This window comes from Cryptomeria japonica, chromosome 5, assembly GCF_030272615.1.
Source record: "Cryptomeria japonica chromosome 5, Sugi_1.0, whole genome shotgun sequence".
Lineage (NCBI taxonomy): Eukaryota > Viridiplantae > Streptophyta > Pinopsida > Cupressales > Cupressaceae > Cryptomeria > Cryptomeria japonica.
In genome coordinates, this window is record NC_081409.1 from 238,229,065 (window position 1) to 238,243,398 (window position 14,334).

At 35.7% G+C, this 14,334-nt stretch overlaps 1 protein-coding gene across 1 annotated transcript; it reads right to left on the minus strand.

Moving 5' to 3' along the window:
- Positions 1 to 11,190: 11,190 nt before the first annotated feature.
- Positions 11,191 to 13,987, minus strand: LOC131028823 (uncharacterized). Its single transcript, XM_057959171.2, has 3 exons — positions 13,463 to 13,987; positions 11,903 to 13,359; positions 11,191 to 11,803 (listed from the first exon to the last, which is right to left on the minus strand). Exons 1-3 carry the CDS (start codon positions 13,985 to 13,987, stop codon positions 11,191 to 11,193), a joined length of 2,595 nt encoding a protein of 864 aa, XP_057815154.2.
- Between the last annotated feature and the right edge of the window lie 347 nt (positions 13,988 to 14,334).

Sequence of the window (14,334 nt, forward strand, 5' to 3'; positions counted from 1 at the left end):
CTTCCTCTTTGGCCTTAGAGATGGACCTACCTAGGGCTTCAACCATGATGGTGAAGAGGAAGGGGGACATAGGATCTCCCTGCCTGAGCCCTCTTGAGTTGCTGAAGAAACCTTCCAAGGAACCATTAACCATGAACGAGAATTTGGGGGTGGATATACATTCAAAGATTAGGTTGATCCAGGATTTGGAAAATCCAAAGGCCTCCAAGCATTTGCATAGGAAGCGCCAATCAACTTTATCGTAAGCTTTGCTTATGTCTAATTTGAATAGCATACTTGGGGCCCGGTTGAGCTGGACCGAATGAATGGCCTCTTGGGCTATAATAACCCCATAATAGATTGATCTATCTGCTACGAAGTCGGTCTGTTCTTCACTAATAATAATGGGGAGAAGATTCTAGAGTTTGGCTGCTAGGGTTTTGGTTAAGAGTTTGTACAGAGTGTTGCAAAGGGCTATTGGTCTGAAGTCATTAAAGCTTTCAAGATTCTCTTTTTTGGGGATGAGAGCTAAGAAGGCATTGTTGATTTCTTTGAGAATATTACCAAAGTTCCTAATACCTTCTAAGGTGTCCATGATCTCTGTCCCCATAAAACCCCAACATTTTTGGAAAAAGCTAGTGGGGAAGCCATCCGGACCCGGGGCCTTGTTGAGATTCATCTTCATAAGGACAGTTTTAATCTCCTCCTCAGAGAATTTCTTTGACAAGATTTTGTTGTGATCATCATTAATGAGTTTTGAAAGATTCTTGATAATATTGAGTTGGCCTCTGAGGTTGGAGCCTTCAATATTGTTTAAGATTTTCTCAAAAAACCTTGCTGCCTAAGAGGCAACATCATCTGGTTCAGACAGGATGGAACCCTGGCAATTCTTAATTTTAGAAATTCGATTGACCCATCGCCTCTACTTAGTACTATTATGGAAAAACTTAGTATTTTTGTCCCCATCAATCAACCAAGTCTCCCTCGATTTTTGTTTCCAAAAGATCTCTTCATTTGAGAGTGTCTTTTCATATTCAGAGAGGAGAGCCTTTTCTTTGAGGAAGAGATGTTCATCCATCCCCATCTCAAGAACCTCAATGTTAACATTCTTAAGATCATTTTCTATTAGGAGTTTTTTATCAAAAATATTTCCAAAATTAGTCCTATTCCATTCTAAGAGCTTCCTTTTGATAAGCTTTAACTTGCTTGTGATAATAAACATCTTCGAACCAGAGAAGACAAAGCTTCTCCACCAGTTATCAATAAGGTTTAAAGAGTTATCATCTCTAAACCACATGCTCTCAAATTTGAAGGGGCATTTTTTAAGGGGGTGGTCAGATATTAAGTTTAATTAGAGTGGGAAATGGTCAGATCCTGATAAAGGGAGAGGCTCTGACTTTAGGGAGTAATTAAGCTCTGAGAGCCCCCCATGGATAAAGAACCTATCAAGTTTCTCAACGATGTTACAGAAACCAGTCCTTTTATTGTTCCAGGTGAAGGCATTCTCTGTCGTCTGGATTTTCAACAAGGAATTCCTATTGATCCAATGATTGAATTCTATAGCTGCTAGAGGGAGTTTGTTGCTACCTCCTTTTTTGTCAGCTACCTTGGTGATAGCGTTGAAATCTCCACCAATGATGCATACATCATTTGGGAAACTTCTAAGGAAAGACTCAAGTTCCATCCACACCCTAGCCTTATCCCTATTCTGGGTAGTGCCATAAATGTTAATCAATTTGAATCTTAGGTTATTTTTATAGCTTACTACTTCTCCTCCTATCCAATTTTGTTTAATCTCTAAAGGTTTAAACGAGATGAATCTAGAGTCCCAAATGATAGCTAAGCCCCTTGAGGCCCCTGTGGCAGGGGAATGTTTTAGCTGTCTAACGCCTAGTTTTTTCTCAAAAAGGACAATCTCAGAGGTGTTCATTTTAGTTTCTTAGATTAAAATTATGTCAGGTTTAGAATCAAAGATGCAATGCTTTAAGATGCGTTGTTTGTTAGGGGTATTCAGACCCCTAACATTCCATGTTATGATTTTCATGGCTCTGTGGGGAGGAACTTCCCCTCCCCTGCATTAAAAAGAGTAGATATTTTAGACTGACCCCTTGCTTCTCCATCCTTAGATCTTAGTTCAGCAAGGGATCTCCTACCTCTTCTCTCATCGAGTTTAGCACAGTCGGGAGAGCCTTTGCTTTTATCAGAGCTGAGAATGCCTAGGGTGTTTGGATTATCATTTTCTAAGTTATCTAAAACTATAAAGAGTTCATCTGATTCTAAGTCGACTCTGGCAATATCTACTAGATTTTTGACAAGGAGATCCCTTTGTCTTTCCAATTCCTCATCATCATAGATTTCATCAACCAGTTGATCCATAAGGTCATTTACTACTTCTTCCCCTACAAAATTGGCAATGATGTTAACTTCCCTGGCCACATGGTCACTTTCAGATTCTTCAATTATATCATAAACAACCATCAGAGATGGAGGGCGAACATCTGCCTCCTTAGCGGCCTCCATACATGAGACTTGAGAGATTGGTTGACCTTGCAAGGATGCCATTCCTGGATCCGGGGAAAGATTATCCTTCTCCGCTAATTGCACAGAGGAGGTTAGTTCCATTAAAGGGGGAGACCTCAAGGGACTCACCTTCTCTGGTGGGATGAGAGAGCTAGATGATGGTGTCAGTCCAAGTTGTTCTATCTGAGGGGGCCACTCACTGATTTCACCCTCTTCCAGGTCTCGATCCCTAAGAAAAGAGTCAACTATAGGTGGATTAATAGTTGGTAATGGAGGTAGAGGGGAGCAAGAGGTCTGAACAGGGGAGCTATGAGGACATAGGTCTGCAGTGAGATGATTGGTGTTAATATTATTCTTAAAGCCCTCAAAGGTAAAACCCCCTCCTTCCACAAATCTGAATGGGGCGCCATTAGACTTGAGAAATGATTCAGGGGAAGGTTTGGTAATGGAGGTAGAGGGAAGCGAGAGGTCTGAACAGGGGAGCTATGAGGACATAGGTCCACGGTGAGATGATTGGTGTTAATATTATTCTTAAAGCCCTCAAAGGTAAAAACCCCTCCTTCCACAAATCTGAATGGGGCGCCATTAGACTTGAGAAATGATTCAGGGGAAGGTTTCTCAGAGGGGATCTTCCTTGGCATAGTATCTTCGAAAGAACCATTATAAAAGGGTAATTCTAGGGTTAAACATGAATTATCGCACATCATTGTTATGGGATTTAAAGATTTAATGTTAATATTCATGTTAACGATCAAAAGCTAGTTAAAGAAGCTTAGGGTTGATTTCCTAACTTCTACAAATTTACCTATTTTGTTGCCTATTATTCTTTAAAAATCATTATTTCGCAATTCTACAAGAAATTTCTCAAGTGAAATTTCTCTATTAACCATGCAAGAGTTGAATTGAGATGGAAGAAAGAGGGGTTGCCATTCCCAACAATCAAACCCTAGACCCTTGAATGTTAATATGTCCCCGTTTAGCAAAGAGTTTCTCAAATTCTGATTACCACATTCAATAGCTAAGAAATTATCAGGAAGGATGTCAATTTTTACTTGGTTATTGAGAGAAGCCGACACCGAATTAGTAATTTGATCAGACGGGATCCCCCAACCTTTCCACCGAGCAAAGAGCATTCGGTCATTGCAATGCATTTGATACCTGATCTTAGTATGGGTATCAATTTCAATGACCAACCCATTAGGATTAGCTGGAGGATTTGAAGGTGAATTCGGCTTAGGATGCTTAGCCTCCTTTAAATTGTGATACTTGGTTAGGGTTTGATTGTTGATTTCTAACACAGAACTATCCTCTCTGGCTGATGGATGCTTCGATTGGACACCCTTAAAATGTTTGTCCACCACTGAATTCTGATGATATTGTAGTGAATGACTAGCATGGGTTTCCATGCCCCTCAAAATCTTTGCTGTGAATTTCCGTTGGCGAGTGCCTCCCCGGGTAAAGGTTCTGTCTTTATGGGTAGGTTTTAAAAAACCCTCCTCTGAATAATACAGAGGACGGCGACCATGGCATATTGACTAACGATTCGGCCCACTAGCTGGGCATTTGGGTTGATTGCGTCCAGCCTTCTGCCACTTTTGGTCGTCAATGCATGGAGGAGGAGGGGGAGCCCTTCCCATCTCTATCATTGAATATTTGGTTTTCGCGAAGAAGGTCTGTTGTTCCTGAGTTTTCGTTGCTGCAGAGATAAGGCCATCTTCCCGATGGCTGCTAGCAAGAACAAAAAATCTATTCCTGAAGCCCAGAAAGTTGCCATACAGAGACCTCGATAGCAAATTAGATGTCGCATAGACATTACAACAGTTTTTCGCTTGCAGAACCATTTTGCTTATATAATATTCATATTTTTTAAAATAATGATATTAATTATAAAAAGAAATATCATTCAAAATATAATTTAAAATTTAAAACTCATTAAACATAAAATTAAATAAATTTTATTTATTAATTATAATAAAAATATAAATATTAAAAATAATTTAAAATAATCATATTAATTATAAAATCAAATAAAATTGAAATAGAAATTTAAAAATTTATATTATTTCTTTAAAAATAATTAAACATTAAAGAAATTAAAATTTAATTGTAATGAAGATATAATATTAAAACCATTTCAACAAAAAATCTAACTAAATTTAAATTAAAAAAAATTATCCTCACATTCGAAATGCAACTATTCATGAGGCAAACAAATGTTTCCACTCTTGACAGTAAGACGAAATTTTTCCAACACGGAAGTAATGAGAATTTGGTTAAGCCTATTCGTTAATAATAAAAATAAAACTAAAATATACTAGCAGTTGCACGCTATTATGTGCACAACGGGAAGCCAATAGGCAAAATGGTTCTGTGAACTAGTTTGGTTAAGAAAGCAGAAATATGTGTAGTAATTTTTCAAGCATGGACAATTAAATTGAGCTGTTAAAATTTAATAAGCATTTGGCAGCGTGAATTTTCCAAATTTATTTTACCTCTATTTTACCAAAATAGCCAAAAAAAAATGCATCGTAGTAGAAATAAAAAGTATGTATACAAAATATTAAAATTTGAGTGAGAAATTTGCGCAAGGGTGAGGAGAAAGCAGCAAGTTATGGTCATTCATTGAATTCAGTTGTTAAACATAGTGGAGTTCAGCAAAGGAGAACATTGAATTAAATGTAGCAATGATGGAAGAGAGTAACAGAAGTAAGAAAACGTGAATGTTACAACGTTAATAAGTGTAAGCAGTCGTTGTGTGAGTCTGGATCTTAACGACTCTAAAAAAAATGATACGGTAACGGCCTGGTCATTTTGAACATGTTCATATTTGAGAACATAGGGTTCTGAGATGTAAAAAAGTAGCTTTTAAAGAATCAAATAATTTGAAAGCTGTTGAAAGCTATAAGATGTGTAATGGCTCATGACGGATTGACCTGCATTGCAAGGAAATCAAGCAAATACATTTGTCAGCAATAGAAAGTGTTATAGTGAACGAAATATGCAAGGTTTAAACCTAAATTAGAACAACTTACTTCTTGATGAGCAACAGCATGAAGGCAATGCGATCAACTTATTTTAAATTACAACGCCTGCTGAGTTTTAAAGCTTGCAAATTTTGGAATACGGTAAATTTTGAAGTTGTGTATCAAAGTGTTAGGTACATTTAAAAGTGAAGTATAGTGGACATGACATCAAGTATGGCTTCTACGTGAATAGAATGTCTTTGTGGTACTTAATTGAAAAAATAGCAATTTTGTGTTTCTGAGTGGCAGAAAATGAATATAAAGTACTGAAATATGGGAATCTGAATATCTTGCAAATCTGAAATTTAATAACTTTAGAATTGACATGGAGATTTAAATCAGCAACATAGGATTCATACCTAACACAACGTGCAGGAAAACGATTGTGGGCAAAAACTTTATAACAAAAAGAAGTCAAGTATGTAGTATCTTGATAGAATGTCACAAAAGATTCACTTTTTTAAATTTGGCTATTTCTTTGTCGTCTGGGAACATTAAATAAAACTTGTTCAAGTCAAATTATTTATTTGGTGAAATGTATAGAGGTGTTTGTGAAAAGTGTTACGTGGGGAAATGACAGCCATTGAAATTGTAGAATCGTGCAAAATCCATAATATATGGATGAACAAAATTCAGCACAAATATTTAAATGAATGAAGAGTTAAATGTATTATTTACCTCATGTTCACTAGTATGGAGCGAGCAAATGACCTGCTAAAGTAGAATAAATACAGATTAAAACTGCACTATAGAAAGAGTTTTAAAGCTTGCAACTTGAAATATTTTCAAGTGTTACTTTTATCGAATAGTATAATGCTATAATTTATTAAATAATTTAATAAATACAAAAAAAATTTGGCATGTGAAAATCAGAGTAACAAGTAATATCTAACAAGAAAGAGGAGTAGGCAATATACATTTTGCAGATCATGGCGAGGAAGGTCATGCCTATCAAGTAGATCAACCTTCATAGATTTGGCAATTTGTAACTATTGCAATGTGAATGAAGTGCAATCCTGTAGAGAGGAGTATGTAAGATGAGAAGGTGCCAAAAACATGGAGCTGTAAGAAATGCTAAATGCAGAGATCAGTCGGTAGAAAAAGAGCAAAAGGCAAGTAAAAAAGTGCAAAAGACAGGAAAAGATGAACCTTAGAAAGTTTGCAGAATGTATTGAATGTAGGAAAGGATTATCGTGGAGGGCGTATCAACAAAATTTTGCAAGGATAATTGTTCCTGTAGTGAGAAGCAAGATTAAACAAATGATAGCATTTAAAATGGAAGAAAGGTATTGGAAAGCAATGAATTATTCAAGTGAAATTGAATAATAGCAAGAAAGAAAAATCGAGCAATGCAAAATATTTAATTGAAATTTGTAACTGACCTAATTAGTGTCATAAATCTGGAATGCAGCGAAGTTTCAAAACACCCTAAATTTTTTGTTGTTGTTGTTTGCAATGTTTGCAAGGGCAACACAGTCATAGATTTGTGATATGGATGGATGAAGTACATGTTGGAGGCAAAGAGTTTAGAAATGTAATGATTTACGAAAAGGTGTACGCAATATAGTTGCAAATAAGAGTGAAGTGGACAGGTAATGTTCTTTAACTGTGTTATAGCTGAGATAGTTTTATACTTAGAGGTGTAGAGGGCTGGAGAATAGGAGACTTTTAGAATTGTGTGTCGGCATGTAATGCTTTTGAATTTGATAAAGAATTGAATACTGTAAATGGAAGGGATAAAATAAAGTGTAGAGGGCGGAATAGGAACACTGTAGAATAAAGAAAATGTTGAAGGAAAACAAAATTTAAATCTGTTTGTAATGGGGAGATAAAACATTAGAATAAAGAATGGTAAAAGTGGCCAATAGCTATACTGGTCAAATTTAAATTATTTTAAGAAAGCAAAAGGAATACGACCAGAAATATGTGGAACAAAATGAACTGATATTGGTGAAATAGGAAAGCTGATTTAGTTTGGTTGGTCAAAGGTTTTGCCTGCATTGAAGGAAGCGACATCAGAAGGATTAATTTGGTAAAGTTGGAAAGTAGATATAAAGTATGAATTTGGAAATGACCTGAAAATGTTTGTTTGTAATCGGCACGGAGCACAATCATGGGTATGTTGTTGTCTATTAATATGTATCTCTACAACAAAAAGAAGAAATATGGTTAGTTTCTTAAATTCAACATATATACAATTCATGTGCTAAAACAACTGAAGTGGCGTGGCAAAGGGAAGTAAATGTCATACCTAGGTGAGTTGTTTATGTTGCAACAGTGACTTTTGAATGGAACAGACACTTTTGTAACAAAAGTTACCAGAGGATAATACACAGGTGCTGTAACAATGAGAATAATAAAAGCTGTTAGAAATGTTTGAGTAGTGTAAAGTTTAAAACTGATTAGAAATATATTCATTTTAGTGTTAAAAGAGTTAGAAAGTTAATTGTATCTCTATCTTTCTCTTCAGGGCCCCATCCAATGTATCCCATACTAACTTGTGCTTTGCAAAGTAGCATTTTGCTACCAAGTCACCTTCATATCTTGATATGCGCTGGCAGAAAAATAATCTTTTATTACTCAAAAAGTACCAATGTACACTATGAAACATAAATTCTAATAAAATAACATATGAGAATCTTTTAATAATTACTTCATATCTTGATATGCGTTGGCAGGAAAAGAATCTTTTATCACTCAAAAAGTACCAATGTACACTATGAAACATAAATTCTAATGAAATAACGTACGAGAAGCTTTTAATAATTAACAAGTTACAATAATGCATTTGCATTGCAAATAGAAAATTGGGCTATGGTTTTATATTATAAGCCCTTACCTCCCATGCCTCGATCCTCAAAACCGGCACATGGAAATTGGAGGCTTTGAGATTGGCTCAAGTTGCCTGGTGTGTTGCAGGCCTTGCATCCTTCCTTTGAAATCACACCTGGAAAGTATTTGTAAAACAAAATTTTCACATGAGAGGGAAAGATGTAGTCATCCACAGGTTTTATGTCATCTTCTATTCAACTGTCAAACTGTACAGATAAATATTTCAGATACTGCGAGATGCAGCTTAATATTGGTATACATTGAAACAAATTTTGCATAGCATATCCAGAAACCTAGATACTATTATTTCCCTATTTTCTATCTATGCATATAAATAAAAAACAAAGAAAAAGAACAGACTAAGCATAGCATTGTTATGTCATACCTGGGTGAGTTGTTTATGTTGCAGTAGTGACTTTTGAATGGAACAAACACTTTTGTAACAAAAGTTATCAGAAGATAATACACAGATGCTCTAACAATGAGATTAATAAAAGTTGTTAGAAATGTTTGAGTAGTGTAAAGTTTAAAACTGATTAGAAATATATTCATTTTAGTGTTAAAAGAGTTAGAAAGTTAATTGTGGGTTGAGTAACCCATGTTTTACAGAGAAAAAGAACAGACTAAGCATAGCATTGTTTTTTTTGTGTATAACTTTGTATAATTGACATTGACAAGACTTTTTAGCTACAACCAGTGCTAACTTGAAAAGTGAGAAGAGTGCAAGCATGGGTATGTTGTTCTCTGTTAATATGTATCTCTACAACAAAAAGAAGAAATATGTTTAGTTTCTTAAATTCAACATATATACAATTCATGTGCCAAAACAACTGAAGTGGCGTGGCAAAGAGAAGTTTGTTTATTAATTGATTTTATTCGAAGATTTGTTAGAATATGCCTTGAAAGAATTACATGGCCACATAAAAAGAAGAGAATGTAAACTATATGTGTTGGGTAGGTATGCATACCTTCAATTTGCAGTAGGAAAACTGAACTAAACGGTTGATTGAGAAGGTTTGCACTGGAGAGGCAATGTATTGTAGCTGGCGTACAAAGAGGGAAGTTAGTTAAAAGTGATGGAAAGCAATGTTAGAGCAGTAAAATGTGTCAATAGAGTATGTTCAAAGCAAAAAAAGTAAATATCATACCTGGGAGAGTTGTTTATGTTGCAGCAGTGACTTTTGAATGCAACAGACACTTTTGTAACAAAACTTTTCAGAGGAATAATACACAGTTCCTCTAACAATGAGATTCATAAAAGCTGTTAGAAATGTTCGAGTTGTATAAAGTTTTGAATTGATTAGAAATATACTCATTTTAGTGTTAAAAGAGTTAGAAAGTTAATTGTGGGGTGAGCAACACATGTTTTGCAGTAAAAAAGAACAGACTAAGCATAGCATTGTTTTTATTGTGTATAACTTTGTATAATTGAAATTGATAAGAGATTTCAGCTACAACCAGTGCTAACTTGAAAAGTGAGAAGAGTGCAAGCATGGGTATGTTGTTCCGTGTTAATATGTATCTCTACAACAAAAAGAAGAAATATGTTTAGTTTATTAAATTCAACATATATAAAATTCATGTGCTAAAACAACTGAAGTGACGTGGCAAAGAGAAGTTTGTTTATTAATTGATTTTATTCGAAGATTTGTTAGAATATGCCTTGAAAGAATTACATGGCCACATAAAAAGAAGAGAATGTAAACTATGTATGTTGGGTAGGTATGCATACCTTCAATTTGTAGTTGGAAAACTGGATTGAACAGTTGATTGAGAAGGTTTGCACTGGAGAGGCAATGTATTGTAGTTGGCGTACAAAGAGGCAAGTTAGTTAAAAGTGAGGGAAAGCAAAGTTAGAGCAGTAAAAAGTGTCAACAGAGTATGTTCGAAGCCAAAAAAGTAAATATCATACCAGGAAGAGTTGGTTATGTTGCAGCAGGGACTGTTGAATGCAACAGACACTTTTGTAACAAAACTTATCAGAGGTATAATACACAGTTCCTCTAACAATGAGATTAATAAAAGCTATTACAAATGTTCGATTTGTATAAAGTTTAAAACTGATTAGAAATATAGTCATTTTAGTGTGAAAAGAGTTAGAAAGTTAATTGAGGGTTGAGCAACAAATGTTTTGCTGAGAAAAAGAACCGAGTAAGCATAGCACTGTTTTTTTTGTGTATAACTTTGTAGAATTGACATTGACAAGACATTTCAGCTACAACCAGTGCTAACTTGAAAAGTGAGAATGGGAACATCAAACTGGCCATATGTGATTTCTTCAAAGAATTCTATGGCCACATAAAAAGAAGAGAATGTAAACTTTGTATGTTTGATAGGTATGTATACCTGCATTGTGCAGGAGAAAACTACATTGAATAGTTGTTTGATAATAAGTGAAGTGGAGAGGCAATGTGTTGTAGTTGTATTAGAAAGAGGCAAGTTAGATAAAAGTGACATCAAGCAATGTTGGAGCATAAAAGTTTGTTAACAGAGTATATTTGAAGCAATAAAAGTAACATATCATACCTGAGATAGTTGTTTATGTTGGAGTAGTGAGCGATGTGAATGCGCAATGCGTTGCAGCCGTGTTATACCTGATATATCTTTAGACAATCATTGCAGTCTGTATAGATAGGAAGACTTGTGTGTGGTGTTCAATGCAACATGGAGGATGTCTTAGAATGAATGCAATCTAAAATGAACATTGAGGGAAAAAGAGTTAGTACCAGGGATGATTAAGAATGTACATGTTGTGAAGAGGTAAGAGCATGTAAAATTGTAATTACCTTGTTGAAAGCAGAGGAATGTAACAAAGATGGTTTTGAAGTAAAATATTTTAAGGTGAATAGATATCTGTTTGGGCAGAGAGCAGCTGCAAACGAGTTTCTTCTTTCTTTCTAATGGTTGTATAAGCATTATTTTGTAGTTTGGAAAACCTTTCAAAAGAGAATGGTGGTTCAATCCATATCCCATCAATTGTCTTCACTCTTGAAATAGCTGTGAATGTGAGCCCTTGCTTTTCAGTATTACCTATGTCAATGGTAGCTCTGTCCAATGTAAGACCTTGGGATTTGTGAATAGTGATGGGCCAAGACATTGTTAAAGGCACTTGCGTACGCCTGCCTCGCGTTATTGGCAAAATGGGTATGTCTTTTGGATGCGCTATATCCCATGGAGGTCCATTATAATCCTTGAATTGGACGACCACATATTTTGGCAAGTTTGGCGGTTTTGTATTGTTTTCATATACAATTATTTTTATGAGACCAATAGCGCCATTGACAATACCAACTTGGATCCACAAGTTAGCTATTAACATCACTTGCTGATTAATAGAAAGTAATACTTCCAATGGTAGCTGTTCATTGTTGTCATATTCAGTATTTGTTTGCTTACCAATTTTAGCTAAACTTAGAGTGACAGGCAAATTTAATTCTTTGAGCATTTTCCTGTTATGCAATCGTGCAGATTCATTTGTTGCAAATAGGTGGATCGAAGAGTTAAAATCTTTCTTTTGTTGAATAGTTAATATTGCATTTGTCTAGCACATTAGAAACTGCCAATCATGTTGCAGTGCTTGAGCATTTCTTAAGTTGTGAAGGAGTGCTTTGAATTGTTGTTGTCTTATAGATGCACCTTGCTGGCGGAAAATAGTGTCCAATGTTATGACAATAGTAAAAGAATGCCATAAACTAAGGGCTGTAGAGTGCGAAGCATATATAGGTTTATCCATTACAGGGGGAAGTTGAGCAAGATCACCAACAAGAATCATGGACACCCCACCAAAGCTATCATGTTGATTGTTAGGGAATGCTTGGCGTAAGCGGCTATCTATCTTAAGTAGTAGTTTCGGGCCCAAAAAGCTCATTTCGTCTATCAGAATATATTTGATATGTTTCAATTGCTCTTGCAATGTCATTAATGACTGCCCTATCAAAGGATGCATTTCTCTTATAGGTATGCGCAACCCTGCATGGATTGTTGTCACTTGTATATTAAATGCAGCAACACCTGTTGGTGCTAAAACAAGCAATGGGTTTGTCGTCACAGGTGGATATATGTTTAATTCTTTCCTAATACAATCTATTAAAAATGATTTACCAGTGCCAGTAGTGCCTTGAACAATCATTCGTAGACGTGTTGTTGTAGATTGATTATTATGATGCTGTAGAATAATGTTGAGCGCAACTTTTTGCTTAGGCGATAGCTGGTTTTTTTTTGTGTCTTGGGTGGAGATTTGCATGCTAGCGTGTTGGAATTGTAGCTTGCTTGCAGTTATGAACTGAAGGGCAGTGCAGTCTAGTTGATCATCCACAACAGTTGCTCCCCAAAAGTGGTTAATATCGTAATCACAACGGCCTAGCATTTGCAGATCATTATGGACAAAGTTATTTGTAGCTCCCATTTGTGAGAGCAGCTCCCACTCATATAGATTTGTATCATCTTGATGTTGGGAACCATTATTGTCACTATCATCTTCATTTGGAAGGCTGCAATCATCTATAATTTGTTGATTTCCCAAACGGCTGTAATTTGTCTTTTTAAAGTTTTTCCAATTTTCTATAATTTGTTCCTTTGAAGCTCTTATTTCAGTTGGGATGTCACGGAACGGTTTGTATAGCAGCAGTTCAGACAAACAAAAAATCTCAAACTGATTGGTATCTTCATCTGGAGGCTCTCTAAACTGAGGATATACAATCACAATTGCTTTTTTATCCCTGATGTGCCATTTTGTTTTTTTGCATTGAGAATTATATGAAAACCCTTGTGCTGATTGTAGCAAATTTGTTGCATTTAATTCAAAAGGGCACTGCATATAAGCATGGATATAAGTTGTGGAAAGGTAAGCTCCATTATCTGATTTTATGACACGGTGCAGTATTTCTCTGCCAACATTTAGAGAGACAAATTGTCGGCTACAATTTAGAAGAGGCAATTTCTGTAACATATGGCAAGTTTCTTGTGCACTGATATCACGGTCTGCTACTATTCCCATCATAAATTTCTGATATGTTAATAAGATGCTATCTTCAGATTTACTTGTATTTAGTATTGTTTTCAACATTTCAATATAGGATTGCGATTTGTTTTCTGATTTGGAAGCATACTTTGAAATGTATTGGAGGACAACTTTTTTTGAAGTGACTGGTTGAATCAATATTAGCTCTCCATAGTGAAAGCATCCAAGGATTATGAATATTCAAACGATCATCATTCCTTGCAGGTTTATAGCATGGGTTGTTGTCATTGTCAATTGTCAATGTAGACATCTCTTGTTGGACCCATGGAGCTTTGTAACGACATTCAAATGTGGGACCTTTTTTCTTGAGGCATGTATGTTCTGTGCATTTTGTGTGTCTCTGTAAAGTATTAAGCAATGCTTCATAATCCAATGCAACGTCCATGGTGAAGATTTTTTTTGTATCAGCTAGGCAAGGGTCATCCATTGCAGTGTAGTGCATTGCATTCATCCGGTCTGCTACATTGTGAGGATTCCAAGAAGAAACATATTGGTCAAAGAAAGTTTTTGCCATTTGGACCTCATTATCGTCTGTCCAATCAATGGTCTCCATATTTGGTGCTCTAGGGAGCCATAAGAAGCCATGATATGTTCTGAGCCTTGGTGTTGCCATTCATACCTATACCAATGATCCTTTGCTTGGAACAACTTTTGAATAACTTCTTCACGAAATATTGTAAATCTGTTGTGAAGGTATAATGCTGTTATATGTGGATTGCAGATCACATGGTCTATAAGTTGTTTTCTTGTAAACTGTGTGGTTTGGCCATCATTTTCAGAGAAAAGCCTATGCAAATCAGGCCATTTGGTATCAGCTGAGCTCAACGTAAAGAACAATGTTGGGGTCCCCAATTGGAAGATCATTGCAGTAAGCTCTTTTCTAGATTTACACCAATATGCATGGGTGCCTCAAAGTGTTGCACCAAAACGCAATAATTGATTAGGCAGCTGATCATCAGG

Bases quoted from the DNA above. Each gene is read 5' to 3' on its own strand.
- LOC131028823 (XM_057959171.2), bottom strand. From the start codon at position 13,987: ATGGCAACACCAAGGCTCAGAACATATCATGGCTTCTTATGGCTCCCT. The intron at 13,360-13,462 runs GTATGCTTCCAA...TTAACATATCAG, and splicing joins GTCCTCCAATACATTTCAAA to AAATTTATGATGGGAATAGT. The intron at 11,804-11,902 runs GTGCTAGACAAA...ATTGCATAACAG, and splicing joins CATGATTGGCAGTTTCTAAT to GAAAATGCTCAAAGAATTAA.